General features: G+C 39.5%; 1 protein-coding gene and 1 long non-coding RNA gene across 2 annotated transcripts; both read left to right on the top strand.

Annotated features, from left to right (window-relative positions):
- The first annotated feature begins 205 nt into the window (after positions 1-205).
- Positions 206-1,137, top strand: LOC120735884. Its single transcript, XR_005696368.1, has 2 exons — positions 206-889; positions 971-1,137. It is a non-coding gene; the product is annotated as an uncharacterized LOC120735884 (long non-coding RNA).
- A 1,284-nt stretch (positions 1,138-2,421) lies between these two features.
- LOC120735224 (probable E3 ubiquitin-protein ligase HERC3) lies at positions 2,422-10,997 on the top strand. The gene is made up of 23 exons (XM_040034463.1): positions 2,422-2,563; positions 2,660-2,780; positions 3,006-3,082; positions 3,710-3,931; positions 4,029-4,120; positions 4,367-4,497; positions 4,613-4,737; positions 4,826-4,899; positions 4,979-5,094; positions 5,210-5,269; positions 5,489-5,594; positions 6,175-6,370; positions 6,484-6,632; positions 6,742-6,858; positions 7,046-7,144; positions 7,538-7,693; positions 7,784-7,924; positions 8,029-8,198; positions 8,394-8,457; positions 8,547-8,617; positions 8,714-8,897; positions 9,018-9,117; positions 10,302-10,997. The coding sequence occupies exons 1-23, from the start codon at positions 2,422-2,424 to the stop codon at positions 10,517-10,519; spliced, it is 2,931 nt and encodes a 976-aa protein (XP_039890397.1). The 3' UTR covers positions 10,520-10,997.
- The last annotated feature ends 222 nt before the right edge of the window (positions 10,998-11,219 follow it).

Below are 11,219 nucleotides of genomic sequence, written 5' to 3'. Positions count from 1 at the left end.
TAACTCATAGCTCACCGTTTTAACTCATGAGCTAAAACTCCCTGATTTTTTTAACCTGGTTTTGCTTTTTTTTTTTTTTTGATTGATTGAATCTTTATTTTGAACATGTTGAAAAAGTACAACAAAATAGAATTAAAAGAGACAAATGAACAAAGCAAAACAAAAGGAAAACGAGCAACCATAACTCCAAATAAAAGAATTTAAAAGAATCTAATGATGTTGGAGGGAGGACTCGTTTTAATTAGGATTCATGTGGATCTGCTGGGATAAAAAGACTGGATTAGAGACCCTCTGTGCCCAAGGAAAGGAAATTGGTCAAAATTTGGAAGAAAAAATTATTGTTTTCAAAATAAACTGCATTATTCCTAGACTCTGATAAAGTAGCTTTGCATGATTCAATGTTCAAAATAATCCAACCTTTTCATTTTAAACCAAGTTTCTTTTGGTTGGCTACCTCCACAAGCAAAACGTTTGAGCAGTTGGTGGGTGGAGCCTCCATATCTGACCATATCTGCTCTATCTGTCACGGACCCGGCTCTGGGGACTCGGGGTCCGTGGGCAGTGGGGACTATGACTGTTGTTGTTGTTATTATTATTATTATTATTATTGTTATTTTTGTTGTTGTTATTAATATTATTATTATTATTATTTGGTGTGTTGTCTGCACTGACCCTGTGCACATCTGTATGTAGGCAGGTGTGTGTGTATTGCCTTTCTGCTGTGGCCAAGTTACAGGCACCTTCAGCCCTGGGGGCGTGGCCTAACTTGAGGGCTGGCCACACCCGAAGTCCTGGCCGCACACCTGCTCCTCATCTGGGCTCGTCGGGGGAGCTATTTAGATGAGCGATGGAGCTTCCACCGACGCTGGATTATTGCGTTTGACTACACGTCAGTCTTCAAGCAAGTCAAGTGTGAGTGTATGCCTGCTGGGATAAGTTGTAACGGCTGCCTCTATTGTTTTCCCCTCAGGAGGAGTGTGGGACGAGAAGGAGCAGTGAGCACGGGGAGTGCAGGGACACTGGGGCAGAGAGCACTACACGGGGACTTTTGGGAAGAAGACACTACACGGGAGTCTGGGAAACTGGGGATTTATTGTTGTTTACTTCACCACCTTGTAAATAAACACTGTTGCACTGAAGAGTCCGGCGTTTGGGTCCTATTTCCCCATCTCACCACGGTCTGCCAGCCAGACCGTGACACTATCTGACATCATACCAAGCCATGGCTATACAGACATTTATTTTAAACTTTGGCTATGTTCAGGTGGGGGAACCAGCATTTTGAAAATATATCTGTGATAGAAAACAAGGGAAAGTACAAAAGGTCTCCTGTAATATAGCACTGATTTCCAGGCAGTTGCAAGGGAACCAAGGCCAGGGGCATTTGAGGTGAGGGTAGGAAGAAAGAACAAAAGACAAGCTGTGAAATAAAGAGTTAATAATTGTGATGACTAAATTCGAAGTGGTGTGTATAAACAAGAAATGTCCCTTGTTTCTATGGCAGTCGATATATCTGATCCTGAATTTACAAGCTCTCATTTGCATGTCTTACACTTATCCACCTCCACAGAGTGCAAATGTCCAAATGACTACTGCATTGATACTACACATCAAACAAGGACGTTTCACACAATGACGTCAGTGTATACTTAACCAATCCCTGCAAGCAAAAAGCTTCTGATTGTTCCAGACTCTCCATTTTCTCCTGCTCCTGGCTCAGTATCACTTTAATTTAAGTTGAAATCCTTTAATAACCTCAGGCACACAGTCTATGATCACAGCAACCCCACCTGTTAAGAATGATTACACAGTATGAAGACTAACACAAATGAGCATAATAACACACTTTAGCTTAACTGTATTACTTACTACTTTATACATTTCACGCTCACATGATAATGTACGTGCTGTAGTTTGTTTGTAGTTTATTAAGTAAAAATGTGAGCCCATCTCTCAGCATTATTAACATTTCCCACACTGTACCACGGAAACATACTCTTTACCACTGAGTTTGCTGGGATCTTTTATTATTTATTTATTTTCGAGTTTTCTTCACTCACTTTTTAAATACAACCTCTTCCTTAACAGTCCTGAATCCTCCTTCTCTGCGTGTGAAACGAAACCCACATAACTACACAATTTTCGTTTTCATTATCTGACATATTTATCATCAGTTTCGCTTTCCTTACTTTAACTGATCAGCTGACTCGTGTTATTGTTTCCTTTCGTCACGCTGTTCACGTCGTATTTAAGTTTTGTTTTCCAGGTAAGTTTCGTTTCTTGTTGACAGACTGCAGAGTGACACAGTGAGGATCAGCTGTTGCTCCTAAACACACGACGACATGTTTTCCTGGGGAGAGGACTGTCAGCGTGGGTTTTACGTGAAAGACGGCTCCGGTACCGACAGCACGACCACTGATGATGGAGTTCATTACATCAGCCATCACATCGCGGATCTGTCGGCAGGTCGAAACGTGCTGGCTTTCGTTAAAAGTAACGGAAACGCGTTCTTTATCCGCACAAAACGAGAGCGACGATGGGAGAAGAGCGAGAGGCAGGCAGAGTGAGTATCGGTGTCACTAACAAGTTCACTCTCTGCTACATTTAACCGAACTGTGTCCACTCACACCTGCTGCGTTTGTGGCTTGTGAATCTGCAGGGTTTGTGAAACACAAAGAGAAGATAGAGGCTGTGAGTTGTGGCGATGATGTGGTCGCACTGCTGTCTGAGAGCGGCAAAGTTCTCTGTGTGGACACCAGACACCCACCTTTCACTCCCAGGTAACAGATACAGATTATGCTCCACAGACTGGCATAAAAAGTCATATTATGTATTATTATTATTATTATTAGTAGTAGTAGTAGTAGTAGTAGGCAGGTAGCACCATTGTTAGTATTCCTAGTCCTACGACCCTACAATGCCTATATTTGGATTTGGATTTTGTATAGATATATATATATGGCTTCTTTCAGCTCTGTTCTCTTCTTCTGCTCCATCTTTTTCAGGCCACTCGAAGCTTTTTCTAACATACACGTTTCTCAAGTTGCTTGTGGGAGTCATCACTCCGTTGCACTCACCAAAGGTACAGTAGAATTCTGCAAGTGTTACAAATGGACAAGTAAAAATGATTAAAACAGACTGAGTCAGCCCATCCAGCTTACATTCAATCACATTTGGTTGCACTTTATAATACACATGTAATTTTATATCATAGTCTGTTTTCATGTAGTTCATGTTACTTTGGCACGTGTGTGTACAGGTATGTATCCCTAATACATGCATGGTATCATAGTTTATCTATCTATCAAACAAACAAGGGATTGAAGTATCAGCTGAACCGTCAGCGTATGTGGTTGGGCAAAAAGATACGCTTATAAATTGGGATTGCAGCTGAGATTAATTTTTGTCCTCCATAAACATTATCCTTGATTTTCACACTTGAGTCTCCGTCAGGAATTTTCACATTATTAACAATGCACACCTGCATGTCTACATTTCTATTTGAAATGGAAATTTCTTGTGCATTATTTTATAGAAATGTAATCAACTTTCTTCAGCGTGACTTATCTTCCTAAAGATTTATCTTTAGGAACTTTGGGATCTGCACCAGGATATAAAATTTTATTATATAAAAATTTTACTGCACACCCTCAGTTTGTGACCATCCAACTGATGGGCTTGTCATAACATTGATCATAAACTCCCACAGATGGTCAGCTGTATACGTGGGGTCAGGACTGCAGGGGCCAGCTGGGTCTGGGTACGAGGAAGTCTGTCTGCAGATCACCTCAACATGTGCCATCACTGTCAGCGATCCCCCTGATCCAGGTCGCTGCAGGAGGAGACCAGAGTTTCGCCCTCTCTGTCTCTGGAGGTGTTTTCAGCTGGGGGAGAAATGACTGTGGACAGCTCGGGCTGGGAGACACAAAAGGTACTGTGGCTTTAAAATAAATGTCCTAACTTTATTGTATGTTAATGAGCATTATAATCTGGTAACATAATAACACTGACAATCCTTTTCCTTATAGACAGACACACACCAGCTCCTGTTCAGTGTTTGAATATGAAGAAAGCTCAGCGCATTTCCTGTGGACAGGACCACACGGCCATTTTGACAAAGGTTAGACAACTGGAGCATTTTGATGCTCTCCTTTAAACTCTTCTTTGGTTTCTACCAGCTCCTAATGGAAAAATGTGGTTGCTAAATACTCCGTTTGTCCATTGGTGTAAGCTGGTGCTGGGACAGCATGGCCCAGTTTCTTTATCTGAGCCTTTTGCTACCTGCTGTATTGTAACAGTACAGTGAAGAAAAACAATAATAATGGCTGTGGGACTTTACACTGTGGTTGTGTGTTTGGCTCCTCAGCATGGTGCAGTGTTTACATTTGGCTCCGGTCAACACGGACAGCTCGGTCACAACTCACTACGCAACGAACTGCGTCCTCGACTTGTTGCGGAGCTCTGGGGGGCAAAGGTCACCAAGATTGCATGTGGAAGGTACGACACACATATTGTTTAAATTTATGATGTAAACAGTGCTCAAAGAAAGCAGTTAGTAAAGTGTAACTATGGTTTTTAGGTCTAAATATTTTGTATATTATCATCTACACAGGAATCACACTTTGGTGCTGACCGAATCCAAGAGGGTCTACTCCTTTGGTTGTGGGGATCAAGGGCAGCTGGGACATCGAGAGGAGAGTAATCCATCTGTGCCGCTGCCTGTTCGACTGCCACAGGGTAACTACACCTCTGTTATTAATAATTTAAGGATACAATGAATTTGCTGTATCTGAGAAAGAAATGATGTGTTTACCTGCCATTTCAGACACCGGTGAGCCCAAAATCAGAAACATCTTCGCAGAAGATAACTCTTCATTTGCAAGATGCTTGTCTGATGAGGTACTGACACTAACACATAAAGTACAGACCATGATGGAGGAGGTGTAAATATGTAAACAATCACTGCTTTCTTTCACAGGGCATTCACAAGGGTTCAAAGACTAACTGTGGCATTGCATCACAACACTGTCTTGATGACATGGTTGACAAATGGATCTCTGAATGTGATTCAAAGCCATGGAAAAAGAAAAAACAGTACGTTTGATGCACTGGCAGTCACAGCTTGTTGATTTGCCTGGTGTTTTATGGCTTCTGTGACTCAAATTATTCATTTTTTCTGCAATGGAATGAAAACATTAAATCTTCACAGGGAAATCTACAGGGCATTTTCCTCTGCATCCTGTCTGAATAAAAGCTTCCTTGAGCAAAGGTAAATACACAGTTTCTGTGCACCACATTCTTCTTTTTCTCATCTCAAAGGTGGGCTATCTAGTCTCTCGGGCCTGAAATAACTAAAGTATGGCTATAGTTGCTATATATATATATATATATATATATATATATATATATATATATATATATATATAAATTCATAGATAGATAGATAAGTGCAATACTTTGATATGGACTTTCTTCTTTTTCTTCTTAGCGGTGATAAACATTTCCAAACTTCACCAAAGTACCACGGCTTAAACCTGAACCATGCGCAGCTTGCTTTCAAGAAACTGTTAACAAAGGAAAGTGCTCGGGCAAAGGTATGTTGCTAGAATACATAAGTAATCTGTAAGAAAAGTTATGTGTTTGTTTGTTTGTTATTTTATAAATATCTTACTAATAATTTGAGAATTCTGTGTTTGTCCATAAATGCCTAGTAATATAAAGCTAAATCTGTACAGACGTGTCACACAGACACAAATATCTTCTAAGTGTTGATTGAGAGACTAATAAAATACTAGAATTTAATTTGATGAGCATCCAAATCAGAACTTCAGTTCCTCACTCGTGGTGTTCAGATGAGCGGTTCTTGAAAAAACTGCAACCGATATTCAGTTTGTTCTGCATGGCCACATTCTGATCAGACAGTCATACACACATGACACATTTAGTGAACGTATCCTTATAGCTAACCTTTTTGACAACTTCAGATTGTAACTGGTTACACTCTCCCTGACCAGGCACTGCTCTTGTCTGTGTTAACTGAATAAGCTTTCTGACTTTTAAAGAATGACTAAATAGTCCTAGCATTTTTCCTCTGAACACCGTTGAACAAAAGCCACATTCAATGTACCTGGAGCTACCTGCTGTTCAGTGATTTTTGGAATCATCTTCAAACAGATCGAGGCTGCTGTGCTACACCTGCTCCCTTCCCTTGATCAGAAACCAGTTGGAGTGGAGGGGTTGAGAATCTACCTTCTTCTCAATGAGCTTCTGCATGCAATCCAGAAACAAACATGGCAACAGAGCACAGAGCTCGCTGAGGCGGTAGCTGGTGCAGTAGCAAGGTTGTCGAATGAAAGTCTTAAGATCATAGGTACAGTCACAGCTGTCTACATGATATCACAATACTCTTTTTAATCTGGAAGGTGAGAAAGTGCTGAAAGCTTCATGGCATGTAGTTTTTATCTGCTCTCTGTTTTGCTTCAGGTGACTGGTGGTCCTCGCTGTCACCCTCCACCATGGTGCGATACGTTAAGGTGTGGAAGAAGGCCCTATCAGAGATCCTGTCCTTCAAACCTGTACCTCGCAACTCTGGAGTCAGACATCTGCTGCTAGTCCTCCAATATATGTACAATGTTAGTATAAATATCCTAAAACAGTCATTTTACTCCCTCTTAAGCCTTAATCTGTCAGTTATTTTACCTGAAAAAAAAAGAAATTTAAAGTCAAACGTTTCCTTTAAAGGCCAACAGCAGGGTTGCAGAGTCTCGAAGGATACCAGAAAGTGATTTTTGTGTGTCAGCTGATGAAGCATTCCTTTTTGAGGATTTGCAACATTGGCTTTTACAGTCACAACGAAAGGTAAAATGTTCTGGTCTAAAGTAGTGTGTCTGTGTGTAATCTACTGTGTCATACTTTGTTATTCCATTCTTCTCATCTTTGATTCTGTCACTTTTAGTCAATGCCTAATGTTGATGTTGATATTACAAAGAAATGGTTTTCATGTGTTGGTAAACCTAAATGATCTATGTGGATTTTTCTATTTCAGTATGCAAATGCTGAGCCGCTCATCCTGTGCAAGTTCCCAATCGTGATGGATCTGCAATCAAAGAAAACAGTGTTCGACATGAATTCTGAATGCACTCAGGTAACTTAAGCCTGAACCAAGCAACTGCTTTATCTTCCACAAATTTGCTTTACACTGCCTGCAATATTTAAAAACAAAACAAAACAGGAGGAGTTATTTAATTAGTCAGCAGCCTGATAACCTGAGCAGTGCTTAAATGAGACAGGTTATTCATCAGGTGACCGGAAGTGTGTCAAATGATAATATTGTTCTTCAATTATGAAACTATCAGCAAATTTAGTCCCAGTAATCTTGTGAGGCAGTAGTCATTGTTATTATGGATTACTGTGCTGCCCCCCAGTGCACAGCAAAATAAATGCCATTATAAGAAGTAAGACTTACTGTATTCAATAAAATGTCATTCAAGGAGAAAAAGAATTTTTAAAAATATTTTTTTTGTTATCTCTATTGTAGAGACAGCACCAGATGGCTTTTGGTTTGCCTGATAAATTGAATCCTCTGTCAAATCCCAATTATTTTGAACTGCGGCTGCAGCGTGCGTCACTTTTCGAAGGCACCTTCAGAGAGCTGGAAGCTGCTCCTCACAGCGCCTGCAAGAAGCCACTTGTGGTGAATATTTTCCCCTGATGATTAAAGTATATCCAGACTCTTCTGCAACTGTTCTCATCAAAAACTTCTGCAACTCTTATATTTTCGCAGGTCTATTTTGATGAGGACCCAAAAACCAAAGATGTCTACAAACGAGACCTTTTTCACCACCTGTTTCTTAAAATGGTGTCAGAAGAATCTGGGATGTTCATGCTCAATGACTCCAAAACCCTGGCATGGTTTCCCTCCAATGTAAGACTTTAAAACTGAACCCACCAACTGTATAAAATTGGTTAAAGGATTGAAATTTTAACGATAAGCAATAATAGAACCAAAGTGAACTTTTATTAATGCAGGCAACAGAGGAGAGCAAGAGAAACTTCTTCCTGTTTGGACTACTGTGTGGCTTGGCCTTGTACAACCAGTGTATCATACACTTACCATTCCCACTGGTTCTGTTCAAGAAGCTACTCAGTTTAGAGCCGACACTGGAGGATATGATGGAGTTCAGCCCGACTGTAGGACGGTAAGTATCCATTTCATTTCAGTAACACATGCTGCTGCTGGTCCCACAGCCTGGCCCTGGACAAGCAGAAGAAAATGTATGGATGGATGTATTTTAAGTTGTGGTGTGTCAAAAGTTACAGTAACTTGTGACTGCTGTAAAATGTACATAGTTGAACTTCTTTTAATACAACTTTTTGTTTTAATTTCTTTAAAGGACTCTGCAGACCATCTTAAACTATGAAGATGATGTTCTGGATAATCTCTACATGGACTTTTTGGTATGTGTTTTACTATAGAAGATGATCAGTAATCTGTCTCATTCTCAGGTTTTGCAGCTAAACTCATCTGATTTATAACTAATTTACAGATAAACTGGGATGGAATAGATGTTGACCTGGATCCTCAAACTCCTGGAAAGCCACTGACAAGTCAAAATAAGTAAGCATATAAAACATGACGTGTTTGTGAGGTTCATCTGCAGCACCTTTGTCTCGGTGAAATATTTGCTAATTTAACATTTTCCCTCCTAAACAGGAAGGAGTTTGTGGAGGCCTATGTGAATCATGCCTTCAACACATCAGTGGAGAGTGTGTTCCAGGAGTTCAAGCGAGGCTTCTTCCTGGTGTGTGAGCAGGATTTGGTGAGGCTGTTTCGACCAGAGGAGCTGCAGGGAGTGCTGGTCGGCCAGGACGTGTATGACTGGGAAAAGTTCAAACAGGTACAGTCAGCCAAACAGACACAGGCTGTAGTTTCACAGCTGCAACAGAATACCTGTGTACTGTATATGTGCCTGACTTTATCAACTCATTTGCAAAAAAATAATTTTCACTGTCTACAGAACACAGTTTATGAGTTGGAGCATGTTCGCCATTCCACCATAAAGATGTTTTGGGAGGTGTTTGACGAACTAACTGAAGAGCAGAGGAAAGATTTCCTTCGTAAGTACTTGACAAATTTCTACAGCTTTTCACTGTTGAAATCTTCCCTGTGATATGTTATTAAAATGTGGGCAATATTAAGGACTTGTGTTATGTACAGTGCTGTGTAAAAGTATTTGCCTGCTTCATAGTCAAAGTTAAATCTTTGACATGATCTAAAACAGACATGACAAAGGACCGTGGGAAGATCCAGACAATTTCTACACAAGGTATTTAGAAAAGGGGAAAACAGCTCATAGACACAGCAGGAAGAGACAAGGGAATCTAAACTAGACACAGTGCAAACAAGGCAAAGGACTAACAAAAATGAAAAAAGTCATAAAGATAGTAATTAAACACAGGGGAAGCACGATAAATAAAAAGAAAGCTAGAATACAACAAACTTTAACTGGAAACAGAACCCAGATAAGCAAATAAAGAAGGTGTAAACCTAGAAACACTAAACTAAGAGGAAAACTAAGGCTCTCAAAATCAAACAGATAAACACTGAGGAATCACAACTAACTTGACACAAAGGGATACAAGACAAACAAATAGACCAGCTCAGACACAGGAACATGAGGGACACAAGAAATACAATATATAATGAAGAGAACTAGATGTGAAACCAAAACGCAGGGTTGTGAATGCAAAGAAACAAATCACAAAATGCTGTAAAAAGACAAAACTCTGGGTCCTAGATGCCAAGACCCTAGCAGCCAGTTAGTGCATAAACACTTGATCAAAGTTCTTGCTGCCAAGGGATTCGTGGGCAGTCACATAGGGGTCAGGTAGGTCTGAATAATTTTTTCCCTCAAAAATGAAATCATCATTTAAAAACTGTGTATTTACTAGTTTACATAAAAGTGAGACAAACATGAAAAAAGACTGCCTTACAAAGACTGTACGAAAATGATGAGCAGCTCCATCTTCTTGATACATTCTGAGAATCTTTTGGATGTTGATTAGCAGTGTCACAAAACACTGATATTGATTACCAACTAACTAGATTGAATTTATTTAAACTCATCTTGTAAACAGTTTTACATTTCTGCTTACAGTCTGTTCTATTCTGTTCTATACTGTAACCATTCTAGTCTATTTGAATGAAGTGGCTAGGTCAGAAGAAACCCTATGTACTTATTGTAACAAGATTTGTTACAATAAGTTTGTAATAAGATTTTCCTTCCATTGCTGTTCTTCAGGGTTCCTGACTGGTTACAGGAGAGCTCCAATTCTTGGCATGGACCAGGTCCATATGAAGGTTCAGGTTAAGCAAATTCAGAGCGGCACCTGTGATCAGCACTTCCCTGAAGCCCTGACATGTCACTCTATTCTGTATCTGCCTTTTTACTCAACTAAGGAGATCCTGCGAGACAGAGTGACAGAGGCCCTGCTAGCAGATACTGAATTCACACTGTGATGGTGGATCGTATGCAGCTCTAAAGGAGCGTGCACTGTGTCTGTGCTGAGGAGGAGGGATGAGATTTATTTTTACTCTTGGAACTTTTTTTTCCTGTGGTACCTCAGGATAATTAACACTGTGTATTACAATAATATTACACTATAGAAAATGCACAACTTGACTTTGTAAGATTTCTTTTTAAAAAAATTCAACACTCCTACATAAGATGGCTGTGTAACAGCATCAGTATCATAAGGCACTTTAGAATTATCTAACGTTTCTTAATATGTCATAATTTATCCAATAATTTAAATTATTCCAATGAATCAAATCTAATTTTTATGCTCAGACAAAGATGAACAGAATAATTTATTACTTGTTATAAACATCTGACTATGTGTAATACAATCTAAAGTATCACTTCTGTATTATTTATCACTTTATTCTTTGTGTGTTATTTAATCCTAGTGGGATTGGATTATTACCAGTTATAAATATTTAACAAATGTAACATTGGTTATGTGTTTGAACAATAAAAATGTGTATTTTACACTAAACATTGCTTACCTAGTGTCAATAAATCACTGAACACTGCAGTCTGAGGTTTCCTTCACACGATTATGATTTCTACTTTAAATAAAGTGCAGATTTTATTTGATAATATTAGTATCTCAGACCGTTGCCCACGCTATGTTTCTGTATACTTATGTCAAAGAGA

Source organism: Simochromis diagramma, unplaced genomic scaffold, assembly GCF_900408965.1.
Source record: "Simochromis diagramma unplaced genomic scaffold, fSimDia1.1 OVJJ01000333.1, whole genome shotgun sequence".
Lineage (NCBI taxonomy): Eukaryota > Metazoa > Chordata > Actinopteri > Cichliformes > Cichlidae > Simochromis > Simochromis diagramma.
Note: the sequence above shows the minus strand (reverse complement) of the source record. Positions and strands in the feature narration are given on the sequence as shown.

What these genes read in the sequence shown, in the direction of transcription:
- LOC120735224 (XM_040034463.1), top strand. Translation starts at nt 2,422, where the DNA reads ATGGAGTTCATTACATCAGCCATCACATCGCGGATCTGTCGGCAGGTC. An exon ending in TGAATTCTGAATGCACTCAG is followed by an intron (nt 7,145 to 7,537) that starts GTAACTTAAGCC and finishes TCTCTATTGTAG; the next exon opens with AGACAGCACCAGATGGCTTT. An exon ending in CCTGCAAGAAGCCACTTGTG is followed by an intron (nt 7,694 to 7,783) that starts GTGAATATTTTC and finishes ATATTTTCGCAG; the next exon opens with GTCTATTTTGATGAGGACCC.